Here is a 21,441-nt window from a genome sequence, read left to right on the forward strand (position 1 = left end):
GATGGCAATACCGCCCCCATTTACCTACAGACTCAAATCAATTCCTATCAAAATCCTAGCTGCCCTTTTATTGCATGCAGAAATTGACAAGCTAATCCTAAAACTCATATAGAAACACAAAGAACCCAGAATAGCCAAAACAAACTTAAAAAGTTGCAGGACTTATACTTTCTGATTTCATATATTACAAAGTTACAGTAATCAATACTACGTGGTACTGGCATTAGGATACACATACGGATCACTCACTAGTAGAGAATTAAGAATCCAGAATAAATCCGTATTTTTATTTTTTATTTTTTTAGAGAGAGAGAGAGTGAGTGCACACAAGCGGGGTTGGGGGGTGGGGGGGGAGGTACAGAGAGAGAATCTTAAGTATGCTCCACACCCAGCACTGGGGCAGATGTACGGCTTGATCTTAACGACCCTGAGATCATCACCTGAGCCAAAATCAAGAGTCGGAGGCTTAACTGACTGAGCACCCAGGTGCTCCAATCCATATATTTATAATTAACTGATTTCCTACAAGGATGTCAAGACCATTCAATGTAGAAAGAATAGTCTTTTTGAAAAATGGTGATGGGACAGGACAACTGGTACCCACGTACAAAAGAATGAAGTTGGACCCTTACCTCCCACAACATACAAAATTAATTCAAAATAGATCAAAGATCCAAGTCTAAGAGCTAAAAGAATAAAACTCTTGGAAGAAAACCTCAGGGTCCTCATGACCTTGAATTAGGCAATGTTTTAAAGTACAAACTGTAATCAACTACATTTCAAAAAATGGGAAAAAAGGACTTTTACAGTCTATAAAACTATGCACCATTTGATTGGAAAAAAAGCATGCAAACTATTTCTACTTAAATATCTCCAAAGACATTTTTCTTTGGAGTAAAAAATGTTGGATTAGATTATGCTGTTCTGTCTGCTTATCTTTAAGGGCTTTTTAACACAGAAGTTTACAGAGAAGCACTACTCATTTAGTATGAAGTTATAACTATTTTAATATTTGAATATACATATAAAACTGGGTACTAAAAATCTAGTCATTCAACTAGATTTCTAAAATGACTGAATATATGACACAGTGTGAAGTGACCACGGGTCAGAGAAAGCCTTTAGTGAACATTAATCATTTTAACTTAAAAATAAACCATCAATTTCTATTTTAACATTTCTGCTTTACATAAGTATGGGAAAAACACAACCAAAAAGGGACAGTATTGCTTCACATACTTTAACAATTACAGATCAGTGAAAGAACATCACAAGTACAATGTATTAAAAAAAATGAAGCTGTGATCTTTGTATATGTATCAAAAACTGAAGAGGAAAAGCAGAATTATTTAAATGTGTGGAGAAAATTGAACTTACATAAGTTGACGTTTCCAAGCTATCTGTGTTGACCAGTACTGGAGGAGGATTTGCCTTAAAGAAAAGAATTGTAAATTTGTTAGCTTAACAGGAAAAATTGACACATTCCATATCAATGTTCACAAATGTTAGAAGCAAATGAAAGATTTGCTATTTCTTAAATTATAATTTTATATGAGCTTTCCATATGTTAACCAATGAATCCAGTTTCCAGCAGCAGATGAAAAGAGTTAAGTATAACAGTTAAATTTAATTTGCTTTTGAGAAATAAATTATTTCTGCTAAAACAGACATAATTTTCTTAAGATTTATAAAGAAATTCACCAGCCTTCTTAAAAAATCCACAAATATGCTTTGCATAAGAACTCTTCCCAAGTTGCTCAGAAATCATTAGCTTTTCTATTCCCAAGGATACCATGAAGATTCCAATCTTCTATCACCCAGAAAAAAATTCTATTTTCAGCTGCAATTATTGCTTTCCACCTGTTATTCTAGACAACTCACAGAATAACATTAGTCAAAAAACCAAAAGCAAAACAACAACATAAAAACAGACATGTCTGATTAAGTATGGATTGAAACAAGCTTGGTTTTCTGTTAAGCTGTAAAGTAATAATTATGTAGATGAAATAAAATTTAAAGAATAAAATGCAATAAACACCAAATGAAAAACATATCAGAACATATTATGAACATACCAGAAAACTGACGTGCTCCCCCTCAAAATTATCTTTCTCCTGCATATTTAAGAATACAAAAGTACCATTTCAAATGACATTTTCTTAGAATAAAAAAAATGACTATCCTTTAAACATATTTTAGGAGGTATGTTTATAAACATTAAGAATTCTGCTATTCCAATTAACTAAAGAATTAAACATAAAAACTGTATGAAAGAAACACTATACACAAAATAACCATTTTCTTCCAAGTGTCTAGGCTTTTCTAAAAGGTTCAAATGTTTTACACTATTTTTAGCAAAGTACTAGATCTGGATGATATGACAAAATGCTTAAAGACAACACAGTTGCATGGCTTAATAATTATATAATATGCATTTAGGCTACATGAAGCAACTGGTCAAAAATGAGAATACTTTATTATATATAAACATGACATTAACTACTTTATATGCAGGTCCTACCTTTGAATGTAATAATCTATCTTCAAATGATTTAGTGAAAAGCAAACCTAGTAAATACAAATACTATTTTTTTTAATTTTTTATTTAAATTCAATTAATCAACATGATACAAATACTATTTGTACGATTACTATTTAAATAAAACTAGTCAACTTACAGACATTTGAGATTTTATGACTATCTGAAATTATCCAATGACGTATACAGATTCCTCAAATTGATAATATTTCATTTCATTAAAAAAATTAATGGCACAACTTCACCGTATTTTGTTTAAGCAATTACAGAGGATGGCAAGAAAGAAAAGGGTATTTAAAGTTACGAAAGAAGTTACCTTCTTCAAAAATTACAGCAACAAACCCTTTTGGTTCCCTCTGCCCATTTATTACCAAACATATAGTGAAAAAAGTTGTTTATCATCATCGTTGTATAGAAGTTATCTTTTGATTCTAGTCATATAAAAAGTCTATTTGATATTGAAATATATACAAAAATGACATAAAGTATTAAACTTACTTCAAAATAAAATAATGACAATGAGAGGTCAGGAATGGGAGGGATTATGGATCATATGAGTGCATATGAGTTAATGATTGTTATAGTCCGGTGATGAGTATATGTGAGAGTTCACTGTACTATTCCCTCTACATGTAAGTATTTTTGAAATTTTTAACAAAAGTAAAGCAAAAAAATTATATTGAGTCAACTGCTCAGTTTGTAGGAGGTTAATAACTAAGGCAGTTGTAAAATACTATAGGTTAGAGTGGCTATTAAGATATTAGCATTCACACCATAAAGTTGATTTCAATTTTGAAGTTCAGTTCAAAATAAAAAATACTGACTAGTGAAATAATTTGTAATTCTGACTTAAAGTACAGATAAGTAATATATGTACAATAAGTTATTTTTAGATGTATCTTTAGAATTAACATGAGTGAATGATCGTAATTGAAGGGAAATGATGGTAACAAAGAACATGAAATTGGACAAAAAAGAGTGTTCACATTGAGGATTAAGCAAGAATTTCAGAAAACCTAGCTATTTCAAAAAGATCATAAAAGATGGACTCAAATAAGAGCCTATATAAAGGAAGCTCAAAGAGGCATGATCTGACTGCCTCAAGTTTAGCTGCCTAAAATAAAGATAAAAAATATGTAAGACTGCATTAGCAGTAATAGCATAAAAACATTTAACTTGGAATAAACTATACTTTTACTTAATAACTTGAGATTTTCTAAATTCTTGTATTACGAAATACAGAAATGGTATCTGACAAAGTAATACTCCCTAGCTCTCCAATTTGGAGGAGGTAGGAATGCAAATAAATGGGTAGGACAATTTGAATGGGTTTGGAGGGTATGACACACAATTCAGAAAGACACAATACCCTAGCAACAAAGCTAAAGAACGGGGTACTTCTAAAAGAAGAGATGCAGAAAAATTTGGCCACAGAAAACACATACTTTAAAACAGCTGAGGTAGAGTGCTAAAATCAGAAATGGTAGCAAATCTGACTAGTTTAAGACCTTGGGATCTGTAACCAGGACAATGGGTAGCAGAACAGGTGACATAAAATTATCAGCTTTACTTAGGAGTCAATTAAACAACAAGAAGACTGGAGAAGAATCTACTTGAAAGTTACTTCAAATGAAGAAACCCCTCCCCCACACCTTGCTTCAAGTGACACTTATCAAAAGACTTGGTTCTAGTGCTGTCTCTATCTCACTCTACCATTCAGTAACTCTGACTATATAGGTAAGTCACAAGTGTTATTTAAACTCATGTACTCCATCTATACAGAGATAGCAACACATGCCTTTACCCAAGAGGACTATGTGAGGATCCAGCAAATACAAAGGAGAATTTATTATAAACCATAGAAACCTATGGTTAATCTATTATTATTTATTAACAACATATACCATTGTGTATGTTTCAACTAGAACAATGATGAAGTCCTACAATACGATTAGAGATGGGGGTAGGGGTTAGTAAAGCGACAGGGATATTCTAAAAAAGAGGAACTAACAAACCCCTAAAGAATTTGACCAAGTATCAATAACAAGACTTAAGAAACATAATTTTGCTCATGCAACTTTTAGTATTCCACTTCATTAATAATGGGTCTCACAGGGATTGCTGCTGTAACACACTGCAGCATCCTTACACTATTTCAGAAAGTAATATTACATTTAAAAAAAAAACTTTAAATAATTCTAAAATCTAGCTATTTAAAAACAGGTCAAAATTAGGAGTTTAGAAAATACTTTTATGCTGTGCATTGTATTTCTCCTTCTTACCATTTATCAAAGTTTCATTATGCTATTTTAGTGTCTGTCTCCTTCTCCCCTACTAAATTATAAACAAGTGTTTTTCATATGAAGAACTCACAAACCCCAGAGAACACATCTTGGATTCTAATTTGAGACACACTGCATTAAAAGTTACATGCTATCACTTAGGGGATCAATGTAAGTAAGAGTGAATGTAAAAACAAATAGGATGGATTCTGGGAAGAGGGCAGAATAGGAAGCACCACAAATTTGTCACCCAGACAATAATTGCCCTAGCAGAATCTATGTGATGTAACTATTTTGGAATTCTATTGAATTCCAGAGTAGTCTATTGAAGGCTTGCAACTTCCAGGGGAAGTACTGGATGGTAAACTGTGGTTAATTCAGTCAATTTCAGCTCTTAGCACAGTAGCAACTATCCTACTCCCATCCCTCTGCCCTGTAACAGCTAGTTGGGCAAGTTTCCTGGAGCAGCTGGCACAAAAATTGCACAAACCAGGAGGGGCAAAAAAACAAAAACAAAAACAAACTATCCTTCAAATATATGGGATCTGTGCTCTGATCACTAATCGCTGCTTCTGATCACAGGAGTGCAGACAAAGAGGCAGTGGCCATTATTGAACTGCCCATAATTGATACAAATTTCTTCCCCTATGGCTGAAGTGACTCCAGAGGATTTAAAGGGCAAACATTTCCTCCCACCATGTCATTTTTCTCTTTTTCCCTTTTGAGAGTCAGACACTGAAACCTAGGATATTCAAAAGCAGCCACATATACAAGGGAAATTAGAATGTTACCGTGCAGGCCCAAAAAAGACCTGAGGAAGACCTTAAGTTTATACTGCAGACTGATTCTTGGCACAGAGATAGCCTACAATAATTTAAAAAATCCCAAAACAACAACGACAACAAAAAAAATAAAAACAAACAACAGAAAATCTTAGGAAAGGAGGAAAATCTGATTTCCAGAATTACAGCATCATAAGAGTAAAACATCCAGTTTTCAGCTAAGAAATCAAAAGGCATGCAAAGAAACAGCAGAGTGTGGTCCATTCAAAGATAAAGAGGAAGGAAGGAAGGAAGGAAGGAAGGAAGGAAGGAAGGAAGGAAGGAAGGAAGGAAGGGGAAAGGCCTTTAAAAAAAACCTTGCGCCAGATCTACTACACAAAGACTCTGAAACAACCATATTAAAGATGTTCAAGGAACTAAGAAGGTGGACAAAGAAAATGAAAAAAATGGGAAAAAATTTAAAAGATAAAATAGAACAATCTATAAAAGACAGAAAACCTAAAATCAGAAGGAAATTCTGGAACAGAAAAGTTCAATAAATGAAATGAAAAATTCAATAGAGCAATTCAAAGGCAGATTTGAGCAGGCAGAAGAATTAACAAACTTAAAGATAGGACAATGAAATTATTAAGTCTGAGAAAGAAAGAAAAAGAACTAAAGAAAATGACCAGATTCTAAGGGATCTTGGTTCACCATTAAACAGACCCACACACAGATCATGGGAGTCCCAGAAGAGGAGAGATCAAGGAACAGAGAAAATATCTGAACAAATAATGAACAAAACATTCCCAAATTTGATAACAACAAAAAACAACAACACATAAATACAAACATTCAAGAAGCCCAACAAACTCATGATAGGATGAACTCAAAGAGATTCACACTGAGACACACTGAAATCACACTGTTGAAAGACAAAGACATAGAATTTTGAGAGCTGCAAGAAAAAAGTGACTCATTACATACAAGGGATCTTCAATAAGATTATCAACAGGTTTCTCATCAGGAACTCTGAAGTGAGAAGGCAGTGGGTCAATATACTTAAAGCACTAAAATAAAAACCTCTGTTAACCAAGAACCCTGTATCTGGCAAAACTGTTCCTCAAATGTGAGGGAGGAATCAAGGTATTCCCAGATAAACAAAAGCTGGTGGGGGGCACGTTCATTACCAGTACAGCTGCCCTGAAAAAAATTCTTTGCTAAAGAGTTTTGCAGGTTGAAATGAAAGACACCAGACTGTAACACAAGGTGTTTGAAGAAATAAAGATCTCGGTAAAGATAAATACAAGGGAAATTACAAAAGCTAATATTATTGCAGCAGTTGTAACATCACTTTTTATTTTCTATATATTCTTAGAGGAAATGCTTTCAGTCTTTCACCACTGACTACAATGTTTGCAGTGGGTTTTTCACATACGAAAGATGAAAAGAGTTCTGTAAATGGATGACAGTGATGGTCGCACAACAATATGAATGTACTTAATATCACTGATACGTAGGGATGCCTGGGTGGCTCAGCTGGTTAAGTGTCTGCCTTCAGCTCAGGTCATGATCCTGCGGTCCTGGGATGGAGACCCGCGCATCAGGCTCCCTACTTCCCCCTCTGTCTTCTGCTGCTTCCCCTTCTTTTCTCTCTCTCTCAAATAAATAAATAAAATCTTTCAAAAAATACCACTGATATGTAACCTTAAAGATGGTTATAAAATGGTAAATTTTTGCATTTTATGTATTTTACCACAACTAAAAAAAATTGGGAAAAATATATGACCTCAACCTAATTATGCAAAAGACATATTAAAGACAAATTGAAATATATTCTACAAAATAACTACCCTGCTTTCTTCTAAAATGCCATATTCATGAAAGACAGTGGGGCTACTCCAGATTAAAGGAGACTAAAGTGTCATGAAGGCAGTGTAAAATCTTGGACCTATTTTTGTTTTTCCTACAAAAAACATTATTGGGGCAATGGGCAAAATATAATTAATGTCTGCAGATTAATCTGATACTAGTTTTATGCTAATGTTCATTTTCTGATATAGCTCATATACTGTGGTAGTATTTTTGTTCTTAGGAAAAAATATATAGTGTTATAAAATATCTGTATTTGGAAGTAAAAGGGAGAGAAACTTCTTTTGAAATGATTCAAAAAAGTAATATAATTATATAGGAAGAGAAATGATAAAGCAAATATGGTAGGTAAAAGGTTAAGAATTGGGGGATCTGGGTAAAGATATATGGGAATTCACTGCACTATTATTGAAACTTTCTTAAGTCTGAAATTTGAAAATAATGTAAAACAAACAAATCAAAAAAACCCCTCAAAATACAAACAGAATAAGGGCACTGCAGTCAGATAGTAGTATGTAGTTAAAAAGGGTCATCAAGGTAACTCGAAGTATGCTCTTCTGTTTAAGATTACCAGTAAAATGAAAATATACTTTAGATTATACTAATGATCAAATGATTTGAGATTCAATGCTCAGATGTTTTGTGAAACCTGAATGGTCCAAAAGCAATAAAAAAATGGTCTGCACTGGCTGTACCTCTTATGTAACTACTCTCATGTCATGTGGGAATTGTTAACTTGTCTCTCGCACAGACAATAGGCTCCTAGAGGTCAAGGACAATGTTATATTCATCTTAGTAACGACATGATTGGAACAATAACAAAAAATTGAATGAACACCAATCCCTCCAAAAGCACATAAACGAGTATGTACAAAGAATTTTACACACACAAATTAGTTACAAAGCATTTTTAACAATATCTTAATTACATGACAGATCCCCAAAATTGGTAGAAATAGAGTCTAAAGCATCTGGTTTCAAGCAAATCATTTACTCTGGGGTGGAAAAAAGACATTTAATAGGTCAGTATCTATGTGGAGAACTGTGGCTATGAGAAGCTGAGTCATTTCTCCACTATCACACAGCCAGAAAGGGGTGAGGCCGGGAAGTGGTAGTCAGGTCTCACTATAAAGTCTGTGCTCTTCATGCAACCTTGCAAGCAGCCATTCATTATCATTAGGCCTTCTGTATCACTATGTATAATAAGTATAATAATTCCTATTGTGGAAAAGCTTTCAAAAATTTAAAAGATCAATATAAAAGTACTCTGAAAAGTACAAAACTTCTACAAATAATTAGACCATACACACACAGTCTATAATTAGGGTTTCTATCTAACTTGCCTGATCCTCAAACTCATTTTAAAGTAGTCAGGGAGGCATTATCCCCCATTTTAATAGATGAAGGGAGTATAAAATGTAGAGGTTAAGTAACTTATTTGAATTGCAAAGGTAGGACTAGACTCCAAATCTTGTGTCTCCTACTTCTATATCTATTATATCCTGATGCATCTAAAATGTAAAGTAGTAGATCTTTAGAAGAAAAATTATTTTCATTTAAAATGTTAAAAATTGTGTTATAGATTAAGCATAGCTTTCAAATTTATTTGAGGACATTTTAATCAGTTATACTAATTTTTATAATGTCCGTATTATACTTGATTAATCAGGAACACACTTACTGATTCTGGAAAAACGAGGCACACCTGTAGGCTCTTCGCATTATACAACATACATGATTAATCTACCCTACATGGACTTTTCATAGTGTATTTAAAACTTAGAATGAGGCAAAGTAGAATAAATAAGCCTTTCTCTTGTGCACATATCCTCGTTTGTTTTTCTAACTTGTTCCCTGGTTCACTGTCTCAAAGAAATATGAGATAACACTAATAATATGAACAGCCAAGATCATGTGCCAGCTGCACATACGTTATTATTCTTCCAACAACATCTCAAGCTAGTACTACTATCATCTTCAGTATTAACAGATGAGTAAACAGAAGCTCAGTGTGGTTCAGAAAACTGCTCAGAGTTACACAGCTGGTAAAGTTGTAGGACTGGAATTCCAAACCAGATCAATCTGCCTCTAAGACCTCTCATTTATAACTACAGGGCTATGTAATGTCTCAACAATTTCCAAATATAGTGTGATGTTGTTAGGGACACTTGGAGTAAATAAGTCAGAGATCTTTGAGCAGGAAAGGCCAGGTTCCTCATGGAATATAAGAACAGAAAATACTACAAAATTTCAAAGGATTTTAGGAAACTACTTTAACATCAAAAGAGGAATCGAAGTGACAAGAGTAAAATAAACTTCCAAATCCCCTACTTGAAAAAAATATTGTATTACTAAATCCTAGATGCTTGGAGAGATGTTATATTATTACAATATTACATAACACATAGGCTGCTTGCTTAGAATTATATTTTATTTATAAATTCAATTTCTTCTCTGCAACAAAGAGGAAAAAATCCATCTGAATTTATCTATTCAATCATTTACAATGATTTAACTTTTAATGATTTTCATAGAGTAAAAGATTATGTAGAAGTAGTAACATAATAACACAGACCGAAGTCTTAGTGTAGTATCTGTAATCTCCCCTAGAATCCTATTTTGCATAATGTTCCCATTGATTTTCATTTTTTAGGAGAGGGGAAGGGCACTGCAACAAGTAATCACAATTGATATCTCATATTACTCCCAATGGAACTTACACAATAAGCATACTATTTTTATCTAGATTTTATGCACAGATCAGTAATGATAAAAATAGTCAAAGATGCATTTATTTATACTTTAAATGAGATTGAGGTTGTTTACAATAGAGATCTGAGTTACTATATGCAATACTACTATCATTATTTTGACTTTAGATGACTTAGTTGATAGGATAGTTAGTATCTTAATAAGTCATCCCTTGAACTACTGAAGCTCTGAAGCTAAAAAAGTTCATATTCTCTAACATCTGTCTAGCATTTCATTTTATTTTTTGACTGTCACATGTTATCTTTTTATTTTATTTTCAAATTTTTATTTAAATTCTAGTTAGTTAACATACAGTACAATGTTGATTTCAGGAGTAAAATTCAGTGATTCACCTCTTACATACAATACCCAGTGCTCATCATAACAAGTGCTGTCCTTAATACTCATCACCCATCCAGCCCAATCCCCCATCTCCTTCCATCAGCCCCGTTTGTTCTCCATCTTTAAGAGTCTCTTAAGGTTTGTTTCCCTCTCTTTCCCACCCCCCATATGTTCATCTGTTTTGTTTCATAAATTCCACGTATGAGTGAAATCATACAGTATTTGTCTTTCTCTGACTTATTTTGCTTAGCATAATACACTCTAGTTCCAACCACGTTACTGCAAATGGCAAGATTTCATTCTTTTATGGTTGAGTAATATTCCACCGTGTGTGTGTGTGTGTGTGTGTGTGTGTACACACACAAACATTACCTTTTTAAAAATAAACTTTTATTGGAATAATTTTAGATTTACAGAAAAGTTGCGAAGATAGCACAAAGAATTCCCATGTACTTTACATGTATGGGCTCTTATTTTTAACTAATAAATGTGAATGTTATTTAACCAAATGATAGAAAAACAAATATTTCCAAAGAAGATAAATATATATTGGGAAACAAAAAGCTGTATGAATGACACATCCAGTAGAATATGAGGATAATAATTTTTATTATCTTAAGAAAATAAAATTTCCTAAAGCAAATAAAAACTGATTCAAACAAATTTATAAGTACAAAATGCATACAAATCTAAGGAGGTTCAATATTACAAAGTTTAGAATGTGTCCTATTTCATAGTTAACCTTAAAAATGGCACATATTGAACCCATTTTATATTAAATCCCAAATATTTAATTCCCTAAAAACACCAGTTGAAGTCCAAAATGAATTACTAAATCTAACAAAGAAATAGTTAAAACAGTTTGAAAAGAATACAAATGAAACATTAAAAGCAAATGAAATTTTTATAAAGAAAAAAGAAACTAATAAAAACCTGTGGTATGGTGGGTAGGATGACAGTATTCTCTGCAGGGACTGGCAGGACAGGGATCACAGGGACAGTGGGAGAAGAGGGAGGTACAGCTTCTGTTGGCTAAAAATCATCAACGACAAAAAATCAGGAAAAATACCAAAATAAAAGAAAAACACACAACAGAAAATTTTGTCATAAATTATAGTTTTCAGAAATAACTGAGAAATAGGTAAAATATTAATATGTTACTTCAAATTAAATGAGAAAATGCTCTTCAGAAATTATTTTAGAAATCATTACACCACTAATAATAATTTTAAGAACTGTAAAATGAGTGACTACTTTTTAGATGTTTCAATGAAAATAATAAAAGATAATGACTTAGAATTTTCTCCTCTAGGAGACAAAACACTCATTTCGAAGACTACAAAGTATTTTTCCAGCATTAAGAATATGTTTGACTACTTTCCTCCTTACATTCAAGGAGTCAAAAGCAATTTTATTAGCCCATCAGGCAGGCAACTGTGGCTTAGAAATTCACAAAAGATTCAAAGGACTTAAATCTATACAACTTCCTAAGATCTATGCTATTGACCTCTACTATCAAGAACTGCAATAACCTGCCTTAAAATGGCATTTAAGAGGGTGTCTGGGTAGCTTAATCAGTTAAGAGCCGACTCAGGTGGTGATCTCAGCCTTGTGGAATCAAGCCCTGCGCTCTGCTCAGCACGATGTCTGCTTAAGTTTCTCCCTCCCTCTCCCTTTGTCCCCCTCCCCCTGTGCCCTTGCTCTGTCTCTCAAATAAATAATTAAATCTTTTAAAACAATTGCCTTTAAAGTCATTAATTCAACTAACATTCATTGAGTAACTATTATGTGCCAGACATATTCTGGAAAAAATCAACAAAGAGGAACTCTAGTGACATAAACTAAGAGGCTTTGATATTTTATTTGCTACTCTATCTGGCTTGATTAAATTAATTTTACAAAGATGTAAATGTAAAACAAGAGGTATTCTGTAGCTTGTCCTAATCCTTGTAAATTGGATTAATTCATAAACATTTACTATACCAATAACACGTTCTACATGTGTAAGAAAAACATTAAAATCAAACTGATAACAGGACAAGGTGCATTAAAAGAGACTTAAAACAGGAAGAACAACTTTGCTGAAATCCAAACTATGCTTTTCCTAACAAAGAAATACAAATTAAAATTACAATGTAGACCTTCTTGGTCTATCAAATCAATCAATCAAAATTTATCAAATACGTATGGGTTCTCTCCAACAATGGTGCTGGGACAACTGGATATCCACACACCAAAAAATGAAGTTATATCACCCTCACATCATATACAAAAATTAATGAGAAATTAATTAACAACTGAATTATAAATACTAGAACTCATAAAACCAGAAAACATAGGGGTAAATCTTCATGATCTTGGATCTGACAGTGGATTCTTAAATATGTCAAAAGTATAAGTGACAAGAATAAATGAATTGGACTTCATCAGAATGAAATATTTTGTGCACCAAAGGACATTATCAAGAAAGTGCAAAGACAACCTACAAAATGGGAGTAAATGTTTGCAAGTCATACATCTGATGAGGCTTTAATAGCCAGAATACATAAATAACTCTTACAACTCAACAACAAAAAGAGAATTAAAAAATGGGCAAAGGACTTGAGTAGTCATTTCTCCAAAGGAGATATACAAATGGCCAATAAGCACATGAAAAGATACTCAACAAATTAGAGAAATGCAAATCAAAGTTACAACAATATATCACTTCACACCTGTTAGGACGCTGTAATAAAAAAAGAAAAACGAAAACGAAGAAACAAGCCTTGGTGAAAATGTGCAGAAACAAATCCTCAAAAACTGTCGGTAGGAATGGAAAATGGTGTAAGCTGCTGTGGAAAACAGTTGGATGGTTCTTCAAAAAAGCTAACCACAGTATTACCATATAACCCACCAATTCTATTCCTAAGTATATATACTCAAAAGAACTGAAAACAGGGACTTGGATACTTTACATCACAATGTTCAGCTATGCATTATTCACAACAGCCAAAAGGGTAGAAACAACCCAAGTGTCCATCAACAGACAAATGGATAAACAAAATGTGGTATATACATATAATGAATATTATTCGGTCATAAAGAGGAATGAAATTCTGACACACGGTACAACACAGATGTATATTGAAAACATTATGTTTTCAAGTGAAATGAACCAGACACAAAAGGACAATTTTGTATGATTCCACTTATATGAAATATTTAGAATAGGTATATTCATAGAGATAGAAAGTAGAAGAGAAGTTACCAGGTTAGGGGGAAGAGCATGGGAAGTTATCACTTAATGGTCACAGAGCCTGTGAGAGGTGATGAAAAGGTTCTGGAAACCTAATATGATGGTTGCAACACTGTGAATGCAATTAATGCCACAGAATTATACACTAAAAAAGGTTAAAATGACAAATTTTATGTTAGATATATTTTACCACAATAAAAAAACTCAAAGCAAATTTTAATGCATGGAAACAGGTCCTTTCCTGTTGTTGGATATATAAATTCATACAAACTTTAAGAAAAGCAATTTAACATAATAAAAAAATCATTAAAATAAAAAAAAAATAGAAAAGCAATTTAGTAGTAATTATCTACAGCCTTAAAAATGTCTGAGCGCTTAGACTTAATTCTAGTATTCTAAGAATCGTAATACAGTCTATTGACCATTGTTCATACTTGGGGAAATGTGGAATATCCTAAATATCCAAAGGTGCTGGAAAGGTTAAGTTCATAAATAATGATAATTACATAAGATTAAATATTACACAACAATTAAAAATCATTTGTAAGAACAGTTTGTAAGTCAATAAAGTCCCTGTAGGTCTGGTTGGGACTCTAGTCACTAATTATATATCATTTCCATAAAAAAAAATCTTTAAACTCCACATGAGTTTAAAATGCATCACTTAAATGCTAACCAACTTTCAGTCTAATACTTATATCACTTTTTAAAAATGTTTGAAAACCCAGAGGCTCTGACTCCTGATTTACAACAAAGTGTGAGAAAAAGATACTTTTAAAAGAACTGCCACTTGATCAACTGGGTATACATACAGAAAATGAAATGAATCCCATCTCTACCTTACACAATACTAAAGATTAATTGCAGACTGTTTGCTAACACAATTGAGAGAAGTACAAAAATTAGATTTCTAGAAAATAATAATGACAGAATATCATCATGACCTTGGTGTAGGTAAAGTCTTAACAGGAAGGTATAGATTGTTGAAGCCAAGGAGGGTGAGGAGAGTGTCTGTATGCAGGGAGTAGAGGGGTGGCAGTGGTCTAGCACAGGGTGCTTGGAGCCTGAGCAGGGTAAGGAGGGTGTCCACATGGGCCGAGCAGTGGCAGCAGCCTGATGTGTTTTGCTGGAACCTAAATGTGGCAGTAGGAGTCATCTGGCATGAAGTTAGGGACCTCAGTGGAGTAAAAAGGGGATCTGCTGGAGCTTGGGCAGAGTAAGGAGGGTGTCCCACCAAGAGGAGCAGTGATGGGAGAATGCTTACATACAGGAGATTTTGATCTAATAAATGCGTATATAAAGGATAATGGGAACAAGATTCCTCATGTCAGAGAAAGGAGTTACAAATATGGAAAGGGAAAAAATTAGCATGATACCTAAGGTTCTAGAACAGAACTGGAGGTATTAGTATGAATGCATGGTTTTCAATATATATAGACATAGGAACACAGACAGGAATGTACATAAATTATATGTACATATATTCCCTAGCTCTGCCCACAAAGATGATCTGGGGGCAGTAACACACCAATAGCATGAACACACCCAGCACTCAGATCATGGTTTCTAAATACCCATTCTCAAATAAAAAAATAAATAGGAGTCTTTGGAGAAATGGCTTGAATTTCAGTGCTAGAGCTTAGCAAGTACAATATGATTCTAGAACAACCTGCTGTGCCAGAAAATACAGAAGTGCTCAAGGAATAATGAGGGTAGGACAAAAGACACAGGAGTTAGCGTGAAGGGTTTTCATCAGTCAGACTGGGAACAATTTGAGATTCAAAATAAAGATAACAATGGCATACACTGAATAAAAACAGGATTCCAGGAGTCCATATTGGTTTAATAATTATAAAAATAAATGAAGAGTACAGAAAGCATTTCCTAATAGAAGAATGCCAACTAAAAGATGTAGAGAAATTCTAGAGTTATAAAATCATCATTTGGCAAACATCACAGAAATAATACATTCAAAAAACATCAACAGATGTAAAAATTCCACTGCTGCTGAATGAACCTTCCATTTCATTCTAGTAGATGAACATGGACCCACTCAAGCATTTCTCTTAAAAACGTTTATTAATTACAGTGAAGAAATCTTGCAGATACTATCTTAAAGTTAACATTACCAAGGATGGGACAAATCAAAACCATTCTACCTGACAGGATATAATAAAAACATATCATTTCTAAGAAATTCCAATCGAAGATGCATAACTTGAATCCAGTCACTGAACATCAGACAAACCCAAATTGACCGATACGCTACAAAATAACTGCTGCAGTCATCCAAAGTATCAAAGGAAAAAAAGTCTAAAGTTTATCATTATTTTTTATAACTTCAGTTTTTTTTTTAAACAGCTTTATTGAGGTATAACTGATATTCAAAAAACTTCACCTATTTAATGTAAACAACTTCATGACTTTGGATATATGCATGCACTTGTGAAACCATCACAATTAAGGTAACCGATACAGCTATCACCTCTAAAGTTTCCTTATGCCTCTTTAGTGGGGTCAGATATTAGCTGATTAATAATCTACTTTAACATAAAAATAAGAGCTAAATGCTTACGTCAAATTTCAAGGTCAAGCACAAAAATTTCCTCCACTAGGCAGCTGCTCTTCATAACCCTTTATGATAAACTATAAATCCTTTAATATTTATTACGTTTAAACCTCACTGTAACCTTGGCTCTAAGCCTCTTCTAAAGCTATCTCCTTTAAGAACATAGGCAGCAACCTCTACGACATCAGCCAAAGCAGCCTTTTTCATGACACATCCCCAAAGGCAAGAGAAACAAAAGATAAAATGAATTTATGGGACTTCATCAAGATTAAAAGTTTCTGCACATCCAAGGAAACAGTCAGAAAAACTAAGAGGCAGCCCACGGAATGGGAGAATATATTTGCAAATGACACTACAGATAAAGGACTGGTATCCAAGATCTACAAAGAACTTCTCAAACTCAATACACGAGAAACAAATAAACAAATCAAAAAATGGGCAGAAGATATGAACAGACACTTTTCCAATGAAGACATACAAATGGCTAACAGACACATGAAAAAATGTTCAAAATCATTAGCCATCAAGGAAATTCAAATCAAAACCACACTGAGATACCACCTTACGCCAGTTAGAATGGCAAAAATAGACAAGGCAAGAAACAACAATTGTTGGAGAGGATGTGGAGAAAGGGGATCCCTCCTACATTGTTGGTGGGAATTCAAGTTGGTACAGCCACTCTGGAAAACCGTGTGGAGGTCCCTTAAAAAGTTAAAAATTGAGCTACCCTATGATCCAGCCATTGCACTACTGGGTGTTTACCCCAAAGATACAGACGTAGTGAAGAGAAGGGCCATATGCACCCCAATGTTCATAGTAATCAGGAGGGGGAATGAAACATGAGAGACTATGGACTATGAGAAACAAACTGAGGGCTACAGAGGGGAGGGGGGTGGGGGAATGGGATAGACCGGTGATGGGTAGTAAGGAGGGCACATATTGCATGGTGCACTGGGTGTTATACACAACTAATGAATCATCGAGCCTTACATCGAAAACCGGGGATGTACTGTATGGTGACTAACATAATATAATAAAAAATCATTATTAATAAAAAAAAAACTGAGAAAAAAAAAATAAAGCTATCTCCTTGAGATAAGGATCTGAATACCATTTAAAAAAAATCCTAAAACAACTTACGCCATCTTAATCCACCCGACTCTCTAAAGGGCAATGAACAAGTACTTTGAAAAAGAACATACGCTTCTGCCAGTTTCTTAAAAAAGGTGAATCCTGTTGAGAAAGTCTTCGAAAACAAGTAACATATCAATACATACAATTTCCTAGCCATAGCTGATAACCAATTCAGGTAACAAAGATTTACAGAACAACAAAATAATTCATTTAGTCCATCTGAAACGAAAATACAGCCCTAAACAAATAATAGATAATCAAATGAAGGCTGAGTGATGCAGAACAGCACAGATGTTAGATCTGATAACAGAGTAATAATAGAGTAAAATAAAAAAGGTAAGAGGATATTTTAAGCGCAGAATTTAGAGCAGTGTAAAATTCTGGGGTGTTGTAGAAGATTCTAAAATGGAAAATGTCATGCTTTCGATTCTAATGTAAACAATGAGACGGCAAAATACAGTAACCATTATATTTGGGTTATTACAGAAAAGGAGAAATTCAGCATAAGCATTTTAAACTTGAAAAATCTTATATACATATACATATTTCGTCAGGCAATGGTAACTATTATACCATTATCCTTTTCCTGCTCCATTTGTATCACTCAATAAGATCAGCTCCAAAGAGTTTTTTTTTTTTTAAATCATGACCATGTGACTAACAACAGTCTCAGTTGTTTCTATCCATAGCAACACCATAGAATCATTAGCCTCTGAGGCTGCCTTCAGAGACTTGTTTCCATGACAACAGAGGCTATAATATTAACAGTGTCTCAAAGAACATTGCAGAAAATTGTAAATTTCTGTAAAGTAATTGGATTGTACATATTTTAAAAGTACTTTTTCTATGACAGTATGAAATTGACAGCTTTTGGGAAAGTGTTTTAACAATCATTTTTAGACATTCTCATTAAATTTCTTCATAGTTTTACATTTTAAATTCAATGTAAATCTTAAAATTACAAAATCAGCTTTTAAAATATAACAGATTTTCATTAAAGTGGCCTGAAGCCTTATTAGGTACAGTCACGTGCATAATGTATACTGTACATCAACATTTATGACTATGAACCACCCTCTTTCATCTCTATTCATGCAACAATAAATGCCCCTGGCCTCTTAAGAAGGCAAATACTGCTGAGAAACTCTTCAAACAACATATCAACACACACAATTTCCTAGTCACAGCTGATAACCAATCCAGGTGTAGTAACCAATTCAGGATACATTCAGGAATGTATACTGAGTGAGCCCCCATTTATTAAATCGCATTCTGCTTAAAATAGCTCAAGAGGTTCTTATATGTGCATATGAATCCTGACTGATACAGGAAGAGACAGAAAGGACAATTAGGCTGCTGTGATAATCCAGATTCTCGAGAGGTCATCAATGGCTTGGTGAAAATGGACATGAGTAGTCAAACCAAGATAGATTTTGAATGTACAACTAGTGTTATCTGGTGACTAATGGGAAACTGGGAGTTAGGAAGGACTATTAAGAATAACACCCACAGGGGCGCCTGGGTGGCACAGCGGTTAAGCGTCTGCCTTCGGCTCAGGGCGTGATCCCGGCGTTATGGGATCGAGCCCCACATCAGGCTCCTCCGCTATGAGCCTGCTTCTTCCTCTCCCACTCCCCCTGCTTGTGTTCCCTCTCTCGCCGGCTGTCTCTATCTCTGTCGAATAAATAAATAAAATCTTAAAAAAAAAAAAAAGAATAACACCCACAATGGCTACTAAAAATGATCTTTTACATCATAGTTAGACCCAAGCAGAGAAGATATGCAAGGCTATATAAATATATTTCTAATGTTTTCTCACTAAATTATTAAAATGATTTTCATAGCATAAGATGAAACTCTGAAGAAAGATAACCAAAATCATACTACAGGATAATTTATAATTGTATCTAACATTAACGTGTTATATGAATGAGGTAAACTGAGCTTAGAATATATACAAAGATTCAATAAGGTCTAAATAAATTTATACCACATTTAGGGAAAATGAAATACACGAATTAGCAAATCTTTTGTTAATATCGTAGATAACATGGAAAAGTCATTACTCTTGTGCCACTGTTGGTCAGTAAGTACCTTATTTTGGTTTTGTATGGCATAGTTAATATTCTTAGTCCAAGTTCCTCCGTATCTACTATGCAGCAATGAGATACGTTTCTCTGATCATATGTCAAAGAAGCTATTTAAGAAGGGGGTAGAAAACAGAAAAAATCCGGCAAGCCTTCTGCATGTTTATAGAAGAATAAAATACAGCACAGTAGATTCATCAAAAGTCTGCTTGGTAATCACTACACTCAACAGGAATCTAGTACCTTCAGAATAAAGGTATTTTTCATTACTTAAATCTGACTCTTTATTTGATTCAGATGACTTTTTTTGGGCCACAGTTATTGTAAACAGCTTCAACATAAACTGGTGCAGGGGGAAAATGTTATTTGAACCAGCTGCATGTGACATCCATATTATAATTATCTCAGAAGCAAACATCAATAAACCAGGTACATTTTAAAACAAATCACTAACAGTATTAAATTACAAAGTTTCGATTTTAAAATAACAAAGGGGAGATCAGAAAATAGATCTAGTGATTAATAATCCTATTATAGAAACATGGGTACAAATTCGTTACTTCACACAGACAGATCACCTAGTTCATGAATCTATTTCTGCTTGCAAGATTCATGATACTGAGTTAAAGTTTATCATTCTTTTTATTATGAAAAGATGGTATTCTATCAGCATTCAGCTCGTCACTTTGTACTGGTAGAAGGATGAGTCAACAACACAAAAATTTAAAGAGACCTTAAACTTGGATTTAAAGAAATGGTTACATAATTAACAAGTAGGTGTGAAACTACAAACTGCAATATACTTTAACCTGATTTTCAAACCAGAATATGGTTAAAGAAACCTGCACAGCCATGGACTTCATGATAACAAATATAAAATGGGCCCTCTATGCTTCCTAGTAATCATGCATTCACCCTATCCTATTCATTCTTCTACAAGTCCCTAACGATTCCAGCCCCTGTTGCCTTTCTACTATTCTCCTACCACTTACTGTTTCAGCCATACTGACCTCCCTGCTGTTCTTCAAATACCCTAACCATGTTCTGGTCTCAGTCTTTTATTTACTATTTCTCTGCCTAGAATGCTCTTGCCCTAGCCATTACATGGCTCAATTCCATTACTTCTTTCTTGACTTTATTCAAATATCAAATATACACAGCAGATATTGCTAAAAGATTTTTCTGTGTGCTTGGGTAGCCACTACTAATCAGAAGGTGTTCAAGATGTTCCATCATTTGATGAACTTAGGGCATAAGTCTCAAAAATATAAAAATGCCAAAGAATTGCCAGTTTCATATTTTTCTTTATCTAGCAATAGCTAATTGCCTAATAATGTCCTACTTGAAAATAAACATGTCTTGCTCAAGTATATTTGCTCAATAAATTTTCATCTTTTTTTTTTTTTTAAGATTTTATTTTTAAGTAATCTCTACAACCAACGTGGGGCTCAAACTCACCACCCAACATCAAAAGTTGCATGCTCTTCCAACTGAGCTAGCCAGGTGCCCCTCTTCTCTTTTTAAAACTATATTAGGAAGTATTTCTTACTGACAGCTTATATTCAAAAGCTATGGTGCCCATCTTCCAAACTTCTAGGTTCTAATTTCAACTTGTTCCTAGGTCCCTACCACATATGGCAGCTCCTTCCTGTGGTTACTACTTGTTTTACTTTGGTGTTCTCATTTTTCCTTTTCAGTTCTCCAATTCTCTTTTAAGCCCCCCCTCCCCCCAATATTACATTCTGTTAAAATAACTGCTGTAGTTCCTGTTTTCCTGGCTGGACCCTGTCAAGGTTACCTCTGGCTAAAACACAATTTTTTATCGTTCTATAATTAGATTGCTTCTCCTACCTTTCCATTCCTCACTTA

The 21,441-nt window shown here is 33.8% G+C and overlaps 1 protein-coding gene across 8 annotated transcripts in view; it reads right to left on the minus strand.

Moving 5' to 3' along the window:
• DLG1 (discs large MAGUK scaffold protein 1) overlaps nt 1-21,441 on the minus strand; it is a 272,209-nt gene that overhangs the window by 111,038 nt on the left and 139,730 nt on the right. For 5 of the 8 annotated variants that reach the window (XM_040621402.1, XM_008708348.2, XM_040621403.1 and 2 more), the window contains 2 exons: nt 11,481-11,579; nt 1,378-1,431 (listed from right to left, as the gene is read on the minus strand). In XM_040621402.1, the coding sequence (XP_040477336.1) occupies nt 1,378-1,431; nt 11,481-11,579 (153 nt within the window). The remainder of the gene's footprint in view (nt 1-1,377; nt 1,432-11,480; nt 11,580-21,441) is intronic. The other 3 variants (XM_008708351.2, XM_008708350.2, XM_008708349.2) reach the window with 1 other exon arrangement.

Source organism: Ursus maritimus, unplaced genomic scaffold (genome assembly GCF_017311325.1).
Source record: "Ursus maritimus isolate PB19 unplaced genomic scaffold, ASM1731132v1 scaffold_4, whole genome shotgun sequence".
Classification (NCBI taxonomy): Eukaryota; Metazoa; Chordata; class Mammalia; order Carnivora; family Ursidae; genus Ursus; species Ursus maritimus.